The sequence below is a fragment of the Theobroma umbraticum genome, unplaced genomic scaffold (genome assembly GCF_002168275.2).
Source record: "Theobroma umbraticum cultivar Fairchild unplaced genomic scaffold, ASM216827v3 scaffold_44.0, whole genome shotgun sequence".
Lineage (NCBI taxonomy): Eukaryota > Viridiplantae > Streptophyta > Magnoliopsida > Malvales > Malvaceae > Theobroma > Theobroma umbraticum.
The window spans coordinates 2,567,827-2,586,373 of NW_018397255.1; the positions used below are offsets into that span (position 1 = coordinate 2,567,827).

An 18,547-nucleotide genomic window follows, 5' to 3' on the forward strand; every position below is an offset into this window, starting at 1 on the left:
GCCCTCTCCTACCTGGCATCTTCGTAATTATACAGCTCACAAAATCCAACTCAGATTATAAAAAAAAAGGGACATAAGTTAAAAAATAATAAGATATAAAACTCTTAATTAAGTTTAAATATTAAAAAACAAAAAAAATGAGAAGAAATAGAAAATTAAAATGGTTAAATAATAGAAAATTTATTTAGCATATTAAGTAGAAATATTTTACGAGTGACTTTGGCATGGAAATTAGAAGCACTACTGGCATCTAGCAATAATTGGAATTAGAGTACCCTAGTTCCTCCTTAAAATACATCACATGATATCATTTAGTCTAGCAGACCCACTTAAATGATGTACTATTATTTATTATCTTAAAACTACATCAACTATTTATTCGATCTCATCCAACTTTTATTTATTGTTCTTATTATCTTTTTATTTTTTTTTCACTTTTTGAATTAAACTTTAGCTTTAGTATTGTATAGGCTTCAATTTTGATCCAAATAATGGAGCCTTGCTATTGTCACACATTCACGAATCTAAGCAATCTATTATTCATGTGATCACGATTTAATCTTTCTCAAGACTTTTTAATACGATTTCATTAAATTAAAAAAAATAAAATAAAATTTGTAATCTAAACACAATTTACATGCACTTTTATGAATTAAATATAATTAGTTATTAAATAATCTAGAACTTCAAATTTTCTTCCACAAAAAAAAGTATAGCAACCAACTTAAATGATCTAACATTTATTATACAACAACTAAAAATGCATGACGTCACCCTTTCTCTCCACTTTTTGAATCAACCTTGTAACTTTAGTATCCTATAATGTTCAATTCGTAGCCAAATAATTCAGCCTTGCTAATGTCACAAACTCACAAAACTAAGCAATCCCAAAATCCATGTGGTCAGCCTTAATCCTTCCAGCCAACGATTAATCCAGCCCCATTAATTCCTCCAAAATTCGTGATCAGAAACAACTCACACGTAATTTTTGATGCATTAAATACAGTTAGTTAGTAATACCGCTGATTTTTGCCTTCCAGTTTTAATTTAATAAATTAAAAAAAAAGCGTAGTCCGGTATTTCGCTTTTTCCCGGTATAAAAGGGCGGCGGACCATGATGGGGTCGAAGGGCAAATTGGGTAAAAAAGAAAAAGAAAAGGATTTTTGTTAATTAAACCAAACAAACGCTCACCGGTGGAAGTTAGGAATAGGAGCAGTGAAGGAGAAGGAAAAATCGATTAGCGGTTGTTATTGTCTTTGTCTTCACATTCTCTTCCTTTCTGTTACTCTTTCTTGTATTTTTATTTTTCGAAACCAATCCGATATCCCCCGCCTCCACTCCAACCACCGCCACTTCCACCACCGCCTCCGCCATTTTTTTTTTTGTAAAATCGTAATCCGAGCTTATTAAGCAATGAGTTTGGGATCAGTCTCTTTTTCAGAGAAATTAAATTAAAAAAGTTGAGGCTCTGGTTTCGTTTTCTGCATCTGCATTTTGCTCTGGATTCTTTTGTTGTTCGAAATGGAAGCAGCAGAGAATTGCTCGGTGAAAGTCGCAGTTCATATTAGGCCGTTAATCGGGGACGAACGAACTCAAGGTTGTAAAGAATCTGTTACTGTTACTAGTGGAAAGCCTCAGGTACTCACTACTCTGTTTAGCTTCAGTTTCTTCGTTTTTTTTTTCTTCACATTCCTGCATTTTTTAGAAATGTTTCTTTTAATCAACTTTCTTTGTTAGCATACGATTCTCTTCATATTAACTTTTCGTTATTTTTTGGGTTTTAAAACTTTGCTGGAGTGTAAATAAACCATGCAGAGCTCGAAAAAATTTTCTCTGTAAATCCATTTCTTTTAATAGACAGAGAGAAGATTGGAAGGTCAAAGTTGTCAGAAATCGTGTATCCCATGCACTGAATTTACTTAACGCTATGCTAAATTTGCAGTTATTTAAGTAGAAAAGGCTCTGGTGAAGTACAAGTTTATTTTGAGTAGTATATTTAAGTACAGCGGCTCCCCCGTGTTTAATAATAACGCAGCTAAAAATTACGGCATAACTCAAAAGCGTTAACTGGAGTTATTACTATTTCTTTTATTTTATTACTTCCAAGTGAGTTTTTCCTTTATTTTTTTTTTGATAACCTTAGATTTGATGAAACATAATTGATTGATTTGAGCTTGGGGGACGATTACTTTAGCAGTATAGTATTTGTTTTTGGGCTTTGGGTACAGGTGCAAATTGGGACACATTCATTTACGTTTGATCATGTTTACGGAAATGGCGGTTCTCCGTCATCTTCCATGTTCGAAGAATGCGTTGCTCCTCTTGTTGATGGTTTATTCCAAGGATACAATGCTACTGTACTTGCTTATGGTCAGGTAATGTTGATTGATATACGAGAGCTGCTCTTAAGTTAAAGAAGTTTTTTTTTTCTTCTTTTTATTTTTATGTTTTGGTAGTTATGTTCACGGTTGACATGTGCAACTGCTGCAGACGGGATCTGGGAAGACATATACCATGGGGACAGCCATGAAAGATGGTTGCCAAACAGGATTGATTCCTCAAGCTATGAATGCATTGTTCAAGAAAATTGAAACATTGAAGCACCAAACAGAGTTTCAGCTGCATGTTTCCTTCATAGAGGTAGATTACCTGTTACCTGCTTGTGATAATGATATGAAACTTCTCTAGAGTCACTGTAAATTTTTTTTAAATTAATTGAGAATAAAGTCACGCAATTTGCTTCTTTTGAATGAATACCAAATCATTTCTGAGGGTTAACCTAATTTGATGGTTTGAATTTGAAGATCCTGAAGGAAGAAGTGAGGGATTTACTGGATTCTGAACCTGTAAGCAAATCCGTTACTCCTAATGGAAATGCTGTGAAAGTTACAGTTCCAGGAAGGCCACCACTACAAATTCGTGAATCATCAAATGGAGTTATAACACTAGCTGGATCAACTGAAATTGCAGTCACCACACTGCAAGAAATGGCTACTTGCCTGGAGCAAGGATCAATAAGTAGGGCAACGGGGAGCACAAATATGAATAACCAGTCAAGGTAAAACCGCCACATATGTTGTTTTTCCCTTCTTTCTCAAAAGAAATATTTTATACTGATTGTAGAGGTTATTATATATCTGAACTTGAAGCATTTTGGTTTTCCACCCATTGAGTCACTATAGAGATGGCTTGACAGAATGTTTTCAAATATTCTGAGACTTAATGTCAATGGCAAGGGCAAAAAACACTATGACTAGCACTGGTGATGGCTACTTTTCTTTTTACAATCAGTGCATACACAATAGTATATATTTCTACTGTTTCCAAATTTCTAAAGCAGTTCTACTACAAAAAACAAGATTGGAAGTGCAGGCATGGTCAAATAGGCTAAACAATTTATGGTTAAAATACCTAGGAATTTGTAAAAGGAAGTAGCACTATCCTTATGATTTGGACATTCACAGAGTGGACTTAAGATTGGTAATTTTGATTGCTGAATAATTATGTGTTGACCTTTTGCTTGCGATATCACATTTTAGTTGCAAATAAATTGTGGTTCTTTTCCCAAAATTTTAAGAGAAACGTGGTTTTGACTCATATACCTTGTTGCTGGGATTGAATTATTTCATTTTGTAACCTATATGTGAATCTCATAATTTAATAACTTGTGGTTCCATTCTGGGTGATTTCAATAGTCGATCCCATGCCATCTTCACGATCACATTAGAACAAATGTGCAAAATCCAATCAGTTTCTTCTGGTAACGACACTCTGGACGATGACATGGGTGAAGAGTATTTATGTGCAAAGCTCCATTTGGTGGATCTTGCTGGATCTGAACGAGCAAAAAGAACAGGTTCTGATGGTCTTCGGTTAAAAGAAGGTTCGTAAATATGCTTATAAACTTATCATACATGCTTCCTGTGGCTGATGGCAATGTTAAATATCCATTCTATTTTCATGAACAGGTATTCATATTAATAGAGGGCTTCTTGCACTTGGCAATGTCATCAGTGCCCTTGGGGATGAGAAAAAGCGTAAAGAAGGCATGCATGTTCCTTACCGAGACAGTAAACTGACTCGACTCTTACAGGTCAGATTTATTTTCTGTTGATTCATGTAAGTAAGTTGAACTGATGACATTGAGATGACCAAGAAATGACCTGATTTCAAAGCATATGTAAGTTTATAGTAATCTCAAGCTTGCTCAATTATCTCATATGCACAAATATGAAGACCCTTAAACTAAGGAAATCAGAAGAGTTTCCACCCAAGTTTTTGTGATCGCTGAGCCTTATTGAATTCATTATATATCAGATGCTTTTATAAAGTCTTAAGACATATTGGTCATCGGTGTATAGCGTACGTCATATTGTAACATTGTGTTGTAAAGCTGTAAGAGCAATGCCATCTAATCATTTATTTTCTTTTTGCAACTATAGATGTCAAGTTGAGGCTGTACACTTCTTTGTTGTGATACAGCGGTGTCTAGGTTTTTGGTACATGATCTTAAAATTCTATGTTATTGGACTCAATCTTACATAAGTTGACAATTAAATTCCCAGATTATTAGTGTTATTAACAAGGGTTGTAGTTTAGGAACGTTAAAGTAACTACAAAACTTTTATTTCCCGCTTAATTTCTTCCTTATTCTTGTCTTGTTGTTCTGATCTGGTGTGATTTGTGTTTTGTCAGGATTCACTTGGTGGAAACAGCAAAACTGTTATGATAGGTAAATCTCCAAATGGCTGACTTATAATGGTTATATCAACTGTGTTTTTGGACAATCTATAAAGACCTTTTTATTTTCTTCGCCAGAAAAATGATATTGGCACACATGATATCTATGCTCCCGTTAGTTACTTTTTTAAGCAAGATGTCTTTATTCTCAAGTCTCTTTGATTACAACTAAGTTTTGATCCATAGGATCTTATGCCCAATCATACAAATAATCTGTGTTTGTAGGAAGATATTCTGTGTGTTTGAAACTAAGGTGGCAACAAAAGAGAAACAAAAATGTGAAGGCTGTATAATTTTACATACCTGAAGTCCTGAACTTATCAGGATCCAGCTATTTCTTACTTTGGCTTATGCCTTTTCTACTTGTTTGTTTGGCCAATAATAATTGTTTGCTATTATAAATCTAACTTCTGTTCACAAAATCTAAAATTTGATGGTTGGATTCAGATCTTTTCTGGGGCTACGAATTTCCCAGGCTTGGTGCACATTGTAGACACATATATGTTGCCTATGCATATATTCTGCTTCCTAATTATTTAATCATGTTTTTAATTCTTGATCTCTCTAATTTTCATCTTGTGTTGGGTAACACATTAGGAATGTTCATCAAAATCTTGATTTTGGTTGCTTAAATTTTTTGATACTCCTATTATGTAGCATTATAAAATGTCAATTTCATTTCCAGCTTGTATCAGTCCAGCAGACATCAATGCAGAGGAAAGTCTTAACACTCTGAAATATGCTAATCGTGCTCGCAATATCCAGAATAAGCCTGTTGTAAGTTTTTTAGGCTATTTCCTTATGACTAGTTCTGTTGTAATTCTATCCTACACTATTTACTATGAACTACTTCAAACCTTTTTCTGGTTTTGAGGTTTTTATATCCTGATTTGAAATAAATTACTGCCCCCTGCAACCCTTTCCTTTTCTTTAAAACTTCTGGATCTTCACACCAGTTTTATTGGATAATGAAAAATCAGCTAAGGTGACCTGTCAGGTTTTTGTTTATTCGACAGGTGAATAGAGATTTAATATCCAATGAGATGCAAAAAATGCGTCAGCAGCTACAGTACTTACAAGCAGAACTTTGTGCTCGTGGAGGACGTACTTCAGATATGAAGGTAATTTCCTGATTTCTGTCAACATACTGGTTTCTGAATCATTTTTTTATGGAGATATGACAACAATGGTGCATAAAATGTCTTAACAGATTCTCAAAGAAAGAATTTCTTGGCTGGAGGCTACTAATGAGGATCTTTGTCGAGAACTTCATGAATACCGTAGCAGACGTGCTGTTGTAGAGTGTTGTGAAAGTGATGCTCAAGTATGTTGATGAATTATCTAGTTGCTTTTTACCTTTTCCCCTGGTTTTTCTTAGTCTTTGCAAATCGATGATAGTACTCTTATATGCTTTGAACTGGATCATTTTCTTTGATACTAATGGATTATGTTGATTCATATTAAAAGAACCTACTTAAAAGAAAGTTGCGAGCTTGGAAGTTATATCCCTTTTCTTGCTCCATATTTCAGGAAGGCCACTCATGTTTAATGAAAAGTGATGGACATAAGAGGGGCTTTCAGAGTATGGACTCATCTGACTATCAAATGGATGAAGCTGTGTCAGGTAGACCACTTACTTAGCTGAATAGCATCATGTTGAGACTAAAATTAAATGTCCTTTAATATGAAAATCCATTTCCAATCCCAGTTTGTGTTGGTGGTTGTACAATAGATAACATTTATGTTACTCTGTAACATTAAAAATTCCTTTGGATCCTCTTCTTCTTCTTCAAGAATACAAAAATGCAGTTTTCTTAATGTGATATTGCTGATTTCTGCAGACGAAAGTCCTGAAGAAATTAATGAAGTCGCAAAAGAGTTGGAGCATGCACTTCGGAGGAATACCATGGATAGGGAGTTGATTGAGTTAAACAAGCGCTTGGAGCAGAAAGAGGTTAACTTAAGCACTTTGTTTTTAATTTGCACAGACATATAAATCACTAATTAACTGATTATAGCTTAAAAGAGAGTGTTTATCACTCCGAATATACATGTTTGGGAAGAAAATAAATATTGATTTTTCCCTACGTAGTAAAAGAGATGACAATGTGGGGTTTTTTGAATCTGTTTTTCATCATATTCAATGCTTACCAATAGTTTTTCACGAAGCATTTTGCTTGTTCAAACGCTATGGAAAGGCATTAAATGTGCATCTGTAACCAGCTCTTTCCCATCTTCTAAAATAAATTTATTGTTTTCTGGTGGATGGCCGGAACTAAGTTGGTCTTCTCATGGGCTAATTCAGGTTTTTATTTTTTGTGTAGTCTGAGATGAAACTTGTTGGGGGAGCTGACACTGAAGCACTAAAACAGCACTTTCGGAAGAAAATCATGGAACTTGAGGATGAAAAAAGAATTGTGCAGGTAATGTAACCTTCTTCAGTTTCTGTTGTTTAATATGACTTTGTGTCATGCCTAATTTTATATGACACAATCACAGCTAGAGAGAGATCGTTTGTTAGTTGCAGTTGAGAACCGTGCTGCTCATTCTGATGGACAAATGCAAAAATCTCGAGAGATGAATGTGCAGAAACTTAAAGCCCTTGAGGCACAGGTAAAATCATGAATATCCAATCATTATACTTTTTACGAGCCAATATTCTTTTTGATTGCTGAATCTTATTCTTCTTTTCTTTTCTTTTCTCTTTCCAATTTCAGATTATTGATCTCAAGAAGAAACAGGAAAACCAGGTTGAGCTCTTAAAGCAAAAGCAAAGAAGTGATGAAGCAGCAAAACGGTTGCAAGCAGAAATACAGTGCATTAAGGCACAAAAAGTTAGTTTTTACTGGAGAGATATTTCCATGTTTGCAACTGAACATTGCGGCATAAATATCTCACTATTTTTGGAAATGTGCCTTCCCTATTTGCAGGTTCAATTGCAGCACAAAATAAAACAGGAGGCAGAGCAATTTCGACAATGGAAGGCCTCTCGTGAGAAGGAATTGCTGCAGGTGCTTCGCTTTTCATGAACAACTTAACATAGTTCCAGCTTCCTTTCAAGTATCTTTTCACATATCTTAAACACAGAAGGGTTTATACGTCAAAAACAGATTTGCTTCAGTTATGAAATATGATGAATCACAAGCTGGAGTTAATAGCAACTGAGCATGCCTTAACTACTTGGCAACTATTTTTTAGATCTTGTTGAAGTTATAATGAGCGGGGTGCAGTACCATATAATGTGCTCCCATCCAACATAATGTCACACCATTGCATCAAAGTTTCTATCCACAATTTATCCAAAAGAAAAAAAGAGGTTCTATTCACCACTTCAAAGCATTATGTTTCTCAAAGAACTACTTTATCTTCTGGACTTTCTACATGGACATTACATTAGGATCTTTTTTCTCCCCTAATATTTCCTGTTGACCTAATCTTGCCATCTAATAGACACTTGAACTATTTTTGCAAGTGAACTTTGCCTTCCATTGCTCTAAAGAAAGTAACTTCTGCTAGTCATGCTTGTCTTTTGTATCCTTTGTTGTATTTTATTCTTTAATGCTTTTAACTTTAATATTCATCTTTTATTTTTCTTGAGCAGCTTAGAAAAGAGGGAAGGAGGAATGAGTACGAAAGGCATAAACTTGAAGCATTGAATCAGCGCCAAAAAATGGTAAGGATCATGACAGGCACAGTTAGTTTTTGATGATTTGTGCTGTAATTGGTTCTGAAGTGTTAGAATATGGGGCTTCCTTTTATACCCATTTTAGGGTGCCAAGTTGGTTTGCCGCACATAGCATTTATTCATTCCCTGCCTGATCTGGTCATATAAGCAATTCCTTGAAGGGCAACACAGAGAACTCTGACAATTGATGCAGTCAAGTTTCTAAGGGATTTTGCCCCATACATAAATCTTTGGGACATGCCTTTTGGCATGCTTCTTTTGCTACTCCATATCTAATAGTTGTTAAGGTTTTATCAGTTCATTGACCAACGATCAAACTTTTTCCTGCAGGTTCTTCAAAGGAAAACAGAAGAAGCAGCAATGGCGACCAAAAGGCTGAAAGAGTTGTTAGAAGCACGGAAGTCTTCCACACGTGACAATTCAGGTAAATGTTTCTTTGTGAATTGAACTTATGTTGATTCTTTCTTTGATATACTAATTGGTTGTTAATCTTTTCAGTTAATCACAATGGACATGCACCAAATGGACAGGTAAATGATTTGTAATTAAGCATTTACTCATAGTTTGTTACTCTGGGTCAGCAAATATCTGCTCAATCTAGTAGCATGTTCATAGATTGGTGTAATTCAGGGTAGCCTTCTAATCCTGATCAAAGTGACAGCAGTGCAAACTATGGTCTTAAAATATTTTGGTTACAAAGCAAATGTGTAGTATACGCAGATGGGAAATATGGAGTAAATTAATCATAATGGGTGGTTGAGGATGCAATTTTTTATATCACATGATCATAAAAAGGAATGGGCAACTCTAAGTCCAACATTGAGCTAGTTGTTGATTGTGTGCTATTTAAGTTTCATAGCTGATGTTGGCTATTTTTCAATTTGATTTTTGGATCTTTAGAGCAATGAAAAATCTGTGCAAAGGTGGCTTGATCATGAGCTAGAGGTAATGGTGCATGTGCGCGAAGTTCGTTTTGAATATGAGAAACAGACCAAAGTGTAAGTATCCAACATTTTGTTTCCCTTACACTAGTATCTGTTATAAGCTTTGTGAAAGTCTGATATTTAAATCATTGTGTAGGCAAACTGCTCTGACAGAGGAGTTAACCTTATTGAAACAAGTGGATCAGTTGTCTTCAAACGGTGACATTCCTCACAGAGTAAACAATGGACAGTCTAGGTATATATGATTATGTCATCTACTTATTTTTTATATTTTCTGAAAATATCATGGAATGCTGGGATTATATCTTAATAGTGAATCTTATGAAAAGAATGGAAGTGTTTCAGATAACTATGTTGAACTAATTATGATTTCCTTATACTTTGTCATTAGATTGTTATCTATGTCACCAAATGCGAGAATGGAAAGAAGAGCTTCCCTTCAGCACATGCTTAGCATGTCTTCAAATGTGCTCAAGGCAATGGCTTCACAATTGTCAGAGGCAGAAGAAAGGGAGCGTGGTTTGGTTGGTCGTGGGCGGTGGAATCAAGTGCGCTCAATAAATGATGCAAAGAACTTGCTTCAACACTTGTTTAATGCTACCGCAGAAGCAAGGTGCTTGTACAAACTAGAATCTGAATAATTTCCTTTTAACTTGGTCTTTCTGTTGCTGCATTTTGTTATCTGACGTAAGGTGCCCATATTTGAATTTTATTAAGATAAGTTATATTTAGCTGGTTAAATGCAACTGTAAATGTGTTCCTAGCCAAGATATTAAAAATACCTAGGCTCTCATTGTCATGCACTCATATGAGAAGCTAGTATATTTTGACACTATTTTATACAAACTCAAATATGGATGTCAGGGGCAGATTACTTGTTTTGCACATTCGGGCTATACAATGACTACACATACATCTCTTTATACTTATTTTACCCCAATGTTACAAAGATTTGTAATTTTAGTTTGAATGCTAATTTTGATGGTAACTGTATAAACAGATGCCAGTTGCAGGAGAAAGATTTGGAGATTAAGGACCTCAAACAGCAACTGAAGGATCTCACAGCCCTATTATGGCAAAGTGAGGCGCAGAAAAAAGAGCTTGTGAAGGAGCAAAAGATGAGGGAGCAAGCTGTTGCTATTGCTCTTGCTACATCAGCTTCGGTGAGATTACCATCTCTGCAGTTCACTTTTTGTTGTTAGGTTTAAAGTCTAATACACTAGTATGTTCTCATTTGAATTTAAGGCAGCACATCCTAGTGGTGCATCAAGATTTCCATAAGTGACCATGATTACTAAATATCCTTCGGAATTTTGTGTCTTTTTCCATTAGTAATGTTGGAACTATCAGCCTTGGGTGATCTTTTGAAACTTGTGATGCTAGAAATGGTTTTGTTGTCATCAAACTCAAATGTTAGGGATCCAATAACATTCAACTTTATAACGTGCCTCTAAGTATCTATTCGCATACCTAATAAATGGAATTCAGCAGGGGAACTCTCGCAGTTCATCAAAACACTTTGCGGATGATTTGAGCGGTCCCCTTTCACCGATGTCACTCCCAGCCCCCAAGCAACTGAAATTTACACCTGGGGTTGTTAATGGGTCTGTTAGAGACTCAGCTGCATTTCTAGATCAGTCACGAAAGGTAAATTATCTGCTCCATACCGTCTTTTGGATTGCTGTCTTTCTGCTTGATCAAGAAAGTAGAGATCTTGTGTTTGCAGATGGTACCAGTTGGACATTTGTCAATGAAGAAATTGACAACCATGGGCCAAACTGGAAAACTCTGGAGGTGGAAGAGAAGTCATCACCAGTGGTTGCTTCAATTCAGATGGAAATGGCAGAAGCCATGGAAACTCTCAGAATGGATCAAACACAGTGATGAGACAATCATGAGATCAAGGCCTCGTGCACAGGCTCTGATTGAACTGATATAATGAGCTTATATTCATCAGCGTTCTTTAGCCTGTATATACATCATGACTGGCATAAAGAATCTGCATGGCTTACAGAGAAAATAAATGCAGGTAATCTCCTTTGTTTTAATTTAATTGTTTGTTGACACAATGAAAAACATTGAAGTTTTACTCATGTCTTGGTATGGTTGATAGAGTTTCCTTGTTTCTGTGACCTTGAACCTTAGTTATGCCCTGATAGAGTTGATTCATTTTCGTGCTTTGTGACCATGAAGCGTAGACAGCTGAGCCATGCCTGACAGGCTATACAGCCAGCCCATTCTCCTGGACGATTACACATTTTGCTGCTTGAACTGATTCCACATAATTAACTCTTTTTTGTGGCTCCTGCACTGCTAGAAACTATTTCCAATTGACATTACAAAATACTTGAGGAACCTTTTCTGTCTTGCTTTGGTGCCCTTCAGTTGTAGTGAAGTCCTTGCTCAATGAAAATTTACATTTCTTAATATAATTCTTCTTCTTCGATCAATGCAGGCGTGTTGTAAATAGGGAAGAAGAGCACGGCGCTTGCCATAGTCTTAGCCAAGATGTCTAAACACGAAGTTTCTGCAACGTACTTAGCTAATGTTTGGGTTTCAATACTTTTGGGGGGTGAATCATCACATCGAAGCATGTGGGTATGCTGTGGTAGGCATCGAATGTGGTTGGAAAGTGGATGGTAGCTGACTACGCATGGTTACATATGTGGGTGTTGCAGTTCATGAAGAGCTTGACTATTTGTAGTCTTCTTTTTTATTGTTTAATTCTTTATCGTGAAAATGAAATTTTCCTTTGCCAAAGTTTTTGTATGATTGACCTTTCCAATTGTTATTTTTTTTTGTATATATAATTACGTCATCTTTTGATATTGGCTAAACTTGTTCTAGAGATACAACGCTTGATTCTATTTTTCTTCTCTTTTCTTTTCTTTAGGATGAGTGCCTTTTCTATATTTCCATTATTTAATTAAATTTTAAAGGAAGGTAATTCGAACTTCAAACCAATTATATATACCCGGCTACTTGCCTAAAATCGGCCATTATCGGTTGATGGAATTGCCATGATGTCAATGTTTAATACCGAGTAGGTTGGGTTCAGGGCAGGTTCTTAGGGCAGAGGCAACCCAGAATTACGAGTCTGGTTCCGGCGTCTCAGCAGTCCAGATTGTGGATTGCATCGGCCACGTTCCAACCTGTACCATTTAGATTTAAGTGCTGAGTTTATGGGTTTGCTGGCCTAAAATGTTTTGATTCGTACATGATCCTCGTTGCATTTGAGAATGAATGCTTGAGTTGAAAGAAAGCTTATGTCAAAAATTGCTAACAAAAGCCTTTGGTAAACATCATATAAAACTATAAACTATATCAGGTGTAATAAATGACATCGGATCGTCATATACAAAGAAGAATAAAATTCGCAGCAGAGCTTGAGCAGTCCACACATAAAAATTCCCATGGTTGATTTCATACCGAAACTCATTGTGGATGAACTCCAACAAGTATTTGCCTCAAGACATGTTGACGCATCCTATTGTAATGTATACCCAAATGATGCACTATCCTCCATCATTGCACTCTCCTTGATCTCTTGTATCATCTTCAACACTTGCCACATCACCGGCCTCTGCTCCGGCGACGTCAAGCTGCAAACGCTTGCAACTTCGGTGAGCATTCCAAGTCGGTGATATTCCCTGCCATCATCTTCCCTCATTGTTCTGACCCATTCCAGCATGTCATGGGGCACCAGCACCGGATGCTGCGATGGATGTTTACCCGTCAAAAGCTCCAGCAGGAATACACCGAAAGCATAAACATCAGACTTGGGGGTGAGCCTGCGGCTGGATTTTCGAATCTCAGGAGCTTTATAGGCTGCGGAATCAGGATCTTCAGTGGAAGAAGGGTCTGCAAGGACAGCAAGGCAGTAGTCTGTGAGACAGGCTTCGAACTCAGTCCCAAGGAGCACGTTGGAGGATTTCAAGTTGCCGTGGACGAGCCTTGATGCTTGGTGGATGTAAGCCAGGCCCTGGGCTACATCTTCTGCAATCTTCAAACATGATGTCCAATGAAGAGGCTTTGCCCTTGTTGATCTCGAACCTGTTCATAATCTTAGCATCAGTTATCAGCAATGGATTGACCTAAAGCTTCAATGAACCTGTTCATATTCTCCAAGAATTTAACTCATCCTGGCAATAATTCGATCTAATAAAATTAACAGAAACTGAAATAAACTGACTGAAGGCTACTGTGGTCACATTCCAGAGTTTTGACTTAAAAAAGACATCACCGTAATTGTCGGTTTCAGGACACTCATGTTCTAAAAGCTGCAGCAATTTTTTCTCACTACTTTCACTACTTTTTCGCCATAACTTCAGCTCGTTTAGCTCATCCAGAAACAAATGGTTGATTGGCCCAGATATTACCCCACTCCTCCCCACCAATAATCAAACACCTCTTCACAAACGTTGGCCCCACTTTGGTTCATTTTAAACCCCACAGCCGCAACTGTAACCAAATGCCATCAACTCGGCCATAAAACTCACTGAGTAAACTCAGAACCAAAGACAAAAAAGAAAAATTAAAACTAAAATCATACCATGAACGAGGTTGAAAACGCTTCCGTTGGGTTGATAATCATAGATTACAAGCCTTTCTCCTTTGGCTTGGAAATATGCTCTGATCGGCACCAAATTGGGATGTCTAAGCCCTCCAACAGCATCCATATGCCGCTCAAAAACTTCACCGCTGGTTACCGCCGTTTTGCCAGCATCCAATCTCTTCACAGTCAAAATCAATTGCCCGTCAAGCACCGCCTTATACGTGGTCCCCATTGTACCCCTCCCTAACAACTCAGCTGAAGCTCTCATTAATTGTTCCAAACTGTAACCTTCGACTTCTCCAGCAACAAACACTAAATTCCCACTCTTTTTCAGCTTTTGAATTTCGGGTATCACTATTTTTCTATCCGAAACTTCTTCAACTACTTGGGTTTTTGAGTTTCCTAGGTTTGAGTTCGTCACTTCTGATGAAGCTGTTGTTGGCTTTGTTTCTTTTGACTCTACTCTCTTTTTACCGCTTTGTTTTCTAACCAAAGCTAAAGCTAACAAAACTGAAAATATTATCAAAGCAATGCCGATAGTAAACCCTAAGACCACCCAGTTCTCTGGTGCTTCTTAGGTGATGACGGCGGGGGTAGAACTACAATCCCTCTGGTGGCGCCGCCGCCGCGCCCTGGGCCTCCGCGCTTTGCCCTAGCGGACCCGACGCTGAAGAACCGAAAAAAGGAGCACGTGAAGCGCAGGCTTTGTTGATGATCTCCCCACATAAATTAGGGTTCAACGAGAAAGCTGTCGTATTAAACTTGGATAAAGTCGGCGTGACCGGTATTTTTCCGGTAAGATTGTTGCCTGAAACGTTGAAAATAAGAAGAAATGATTGATTTAAAGGCGGAAGCGTTCCGTTAAAACGGTTCCATTGGAGCCGAAGGATGTTTAACCGGTCCAAGGCGGTTAAGTTAGCCGGAATCGGACCGGTTAAATCATTGTAGGAAAGATCAAGGGAAGTTATCCTATGAAGAAATAAGATCGACGGAGGGAAAACTCCAGAAAAATTGTTACGATCTAAAAACAAGGATTTAAGGTTGTAAAGAGAGGACAAGTCGGGGATCGGGCCGACAGCGAGTTGTTGTGAAGACTGAGGACACGGAGCTGGTCGAGGCGCGTGAGGGAGTTAGCGGGAAAAATGCCACGTAAGCCGGAATTCTGGAGGATGTAGCGGACGACACGGCCTTGAGCACATTTGACGCCTCGCCATTGGCAGTAGTCGAAGCGCTCGTTGAGCGCGTAAAGGAGTTTGTTATCGAGGTCGCCTTGGATTTAAAGGAGAGGATCGAAACGGCGTCGGATGGGAGGAGTAAGTTGGTTTGCGGAGGGTAAGTGATAGGCTTAGAAAAGCAGGTCAAGAAGAAGAAGGAGAAGAAGAGAGGAAGGAAAGCTTGGGAGTTGGCTTTGGGCATTGTTTATGTGTTTGGATTTTGCTTTGCTCTAGTTGTAGGTTGGTTTTCTCATATCCCTTTTGTTTATTGCTTTGGGAAGGAAAGGAAGCAGTGGTAGCAGCGGCAGCAGCAGCTGTATTTGGGTACTGGGAAGTCAGAGAGAGTCACGTGAAGGTGGGGAATGGAGGAATTTTGATGTTGGGAGATTATTGTTCTACTTCTGCCCTTCTCTACCCCAATCACCAGCGCGTGTCCTTCCTTCAAACTTTCAAATTATTTTTTTGGGGTATATACTAGAAAAGGACGTAACCGGTGGGAAGTAGGGACCCAGATGCATACATTATATTTTTTTGTTGCTACTAAAATAAATAGTGGAAGTTGTTGGGTGGTATATGATATCCAAGCACATTAATTGACATATTCAAACGAAAACAAGAAGGGATTCTGTTCTTTATTTGGTAGTGACTTAAATGTTTAAATTTTTTAATTGCTCCCAGTCAAAGAAGCATTTCAAAATTAAGCTAAAGAAAAAACAAAATTAAATATTATATATTATATTTGACAAAATTCATTTTTATTAAGTTTTAAATTCTTTAATGTTGCATGATACTCTCTTTGTTTCATTTTTTTTTGTCTATCTTTCTTTTTGGAATGTCTTTGAGTGACCTCATTTTTATTTTTTTTTAGACATTTAATATTCGTACTTTTTTTATATTATAAATTTATTTTTTTATATCTTTTCACTTTTTCATATTAAAAAGTATTGAACATCTATATTATATTTTTTTTCAAATTTTAATATAAAATATAAAAAAAGTTAAATTTTTTACTTAATCTCTATGAAAATAATAAAGACAAAAAAAAAAGAGATGGAATGAGTATTATAATATACTTTTAATATCTTCGTTCTAAATAACTAAAATTTTCAAAAAAAATATGTGAATAATATTAAAATTTGAGATGTACTACTATTTTTAGAAAGTAAAAAAGTTTTTTTGTTTTTTGAATACTCAAAATAAATGAAACTACAACAGTCAGATTCCGTACAATAACAGTATAATTAATGTATACTTTGGTCCACAAAATAAATCAAAGGATCAAAATAGTCAGCCGAAGTTAATAAGAGGGTTCCTCACGCGCCGATGGGAGAGCGTACGCACTTGTTGTTTGCATGGAAACCCAGTGTGATAAACCAGGACAAGCATTCGAGTCGGGATGAAGTCAAACGTTAGTCAAACAAAACAAGCAGCTTTCAAATTGGTTGGCCCGTGAAGTCCAAAGAGCCGGGCCACCCTAGGGGCTGATGGGCTAAGGCCCTGAGCCTGACGTTGCAACAGGTAGGCAACATGAAAAGAGCCAGCTAATTTAGCTATGGTTTCATGATTGAGTGAAGTTGTCTTGTAGTATTATTATTATTGCATTTACCCCCATACAATAATGAGGCATTATTTATTTTTAGCTTTAAGCAAAATTTTAAGATTAAGTTCTTTTTCATTTTCTTATTTTTTGGTGTGCTACTCATTACTTGGATTGACATGATCAATTCAACCCTACAAATATATATAACTAGTGGTTATCAATCTATTATTATTAGTATTATTATGTTTTTATATACACTAATTAATTATTTCATACTTACATCATAAGATCTTTGTTACTTTCAATTCATTGTTGATCAATTTCTCTATTATAACATATTTTTATGATACAACAAAAAGAATTAGTATTTAATTCAAGAATGGATATAAAGTTAAGCTCTTTAGTCTTGTTTGTTTGAAAGGTTAATACAGACTTAAGCTTTTTTGGTAGTGCCATGAATTATTGTAAGCTGTTTGGCCTGTTGTCATGTTGTTAGATGGAAAAGGTTGCTTTAAAGAGTTTAATTTGCTGCATTTGGTTAATATATATTGAATGGATCAGTTCCCCATGCATGCATGTAAAATATATTGCAGTTTAACTTATATTATTTGTAACTCTATGTATATATATATATATATTGAATGGTCAGTGAACCCTTTGGAAGAGCATAAAAAATGATATTGCTTTGGAATTCTTTTTTTTTTCTTTTATAATTTAGAGTGCTTCTATTACCTCCAAATGTTAACCAAATAAACAAGGAAAAAACACTTCGAAATGGGTTTTAAAGTAACCCACTTCTTAAAAAGGGTGAAAACGTGCTTTGCAGGTGTAAAAATGTAAAAAAAATAAAATTCCAAGTCTTCAATCATCTTTGATGATGCCATGGCGCCCACAATAGATAAATATAAACTTGTGAAATAAAGTAATACTAATAATTCTATTGTTGATGAATGATGATACCAAGGCAATCAAATCCCCCACTTATCATTTTCTCCAAATTCACGTCTGCTTGTTGAGAGGAAACCTTTCTGAATTATAAAAGGAAAATTCATGCTTCTGCGGCCTCCATGTTGTCTCCACTAGTAGTGAGTTGGGTGAATCGCAATGGGTTGTTTTTTTTTTTTTGGGTTAAATTAATAATATATTGCATTAATATTCATCATTCACAGGATATCTTCTCCTGACCTTTTTGAAAATCCCATCCCATCTGCCCCATCTTTCTAAGCTAACGCACTTGAAACATGTGCCTTTCTTATCACAACCAAGACCCTTATGCTGTTTCCTCTTTTGCTTGTTCTCTTTCTAATCTTTCACTCTATTTTTTTTTCTCTTTGCTCCATCTCATTGAGGAAAGATTGATGCTTTCTTGACCAAAGAGTGAACGTTACCAATCCACAAAGGTCATGTCAGTGTTGTTTTTTCATGCGAATTATAGTGGTAATTGGGCCACAGCTCAAAGCCTCCCTTTTCTCCCACTCAACTTTAAATTTTCTCGTGTTTTGGCCAAAAAGCATAGGGGATTGTCTTTGCTGTGTTTAGAATCTGTTCATTTTTTCACTTGAAAACGATGGCCAAGCTTTACGGTCGTGTTCCCACTGTCACGAGCAGGACACGAGATTGAACACTAAAAGAAAAAGAGCCAGAATTTTTGACGGTAAGACCCAGGAGGACACCCGGGTAGGCAACTAGAGGGGGCTCATTCAATGGACCACGCCCAAAGTGATTTGTTCAGGGCTTCATATTTTTGTCTTTGCAATCCAAAAGAAAAAACACAAGTTCCTAAACATAAAGCAAGTGGTCGACTTTACCTGTCCCATTTTTGGGCCATTCCAAGGATTGACAGCCCTTCCTTGTAGCCTCGTTTGAAA

At 36.6% G+C, this 18,547-nt stretch overlaps 2 protein-coding genes across 3 annotated transcripts; one reads left to right on the top strand and one right to left on the bottom strand.

The window, feature by feature from the left end:
* Positions 1–1,145: 1,145 nt before the first annotated feature.
* Positions 1,146–12,330, top strand: LOC110429473 (kinesin-like protein KIN-4A). 2 transcript variants are annotated; one of them, XM_021445529.2, is made up of 26 exons: positions 1,146–1,639; positions 2,230–2,376; positions 2,492–2,641; positions 2,806–3,059; positions 3,697–3,884; positions 3,970–4,094; positions 4,697–4,733; positions 5,427–5,518; positions 5,758–5,862; positions 5,952–6,065; positions 6,272–6,365; positions 6,583–6,695; positions 7,066–7,164; positions 7,241–7,354; positions 7,459–7,575; positions 7,672–7,752; positions 8,343–8,414; positions 8,757–8,850; positions 8,925–8,956; positions 9,327–9,424; positions 9,507–9,605; positions 9,762–9,983; positions 10,371–10,533; positions 10,859–11,017; positions 11,097–11,399; positions 11,826–12,330. In XM_021445529.2, exons 1-25 carry the CDS (start codon positions 1,523–1,525, stop codon positions 11,307–11,309), a joined length of 3,099 nt encoding a protein of 1,032 aa, XP_021301204.1. In that variant the 5' UTR covers positions 1,146–1,522; the 3' UTR covers positions 11,310–11,399; positions 11,826–12,330. The 2 variants fall into 2 exon arrangements, with proteins under 2 accessions (XP_021301204.1, XP_021301205.1); XM_021445530.2 differs by having other exon boundaries at positions 10,862–11,017.
* Positions 12,331–12,622: 292 nt separating this feature from the next.
* On the bottom strand, positions 12,623–15,508 carry LOC110429474 (Leucine-rich repeat protein kinase family protein). Its single transcript, XM_021445531.2, is given in 6 exon segments — positions 12,623–13,423; positions 13,923–14,480; positions 14,483–14,554; positions 14,557–15,000; positions 15,003–15,194; positions 15,197–15,508. Coding segments are annotated over 6 exon segments (1,977 nt in total). The 5' UTR covers positions 15,342–15,508; the 3' UTR covers positions 12,623–12,857.
* Positions 15,509–18,547: the final 3,039 nt, after the last annotated feature.

What these genes read in the sequence shown, in the direction of transcription:
- LOC110429473 (XM_021445529.2), top strand. Translation starts at nt 1,523, where the DNA reads ATGGAAGCAGCAGAGAATTGCTCGGTGAAAGTCGCAGTTCATATTAGG. An exon ending in ATATCCAGAATAAGCCTGTT is followed by an intron (nt 5,519 to 5,757) that starts GTAAGTTTTTTA and finishes TTTATTCGACAG; the next exon opens with GTGAATAGAGATTTAATATC. An exon ending in GACGTACTTCAGATATGAAG is followed by an intron (nt 5,863 to 5,951) that starts GTAATTTCCTGA and finishes ATGTCTTAACAG; the next exon opens with ATTCTCAAAGAAAGAATTTC.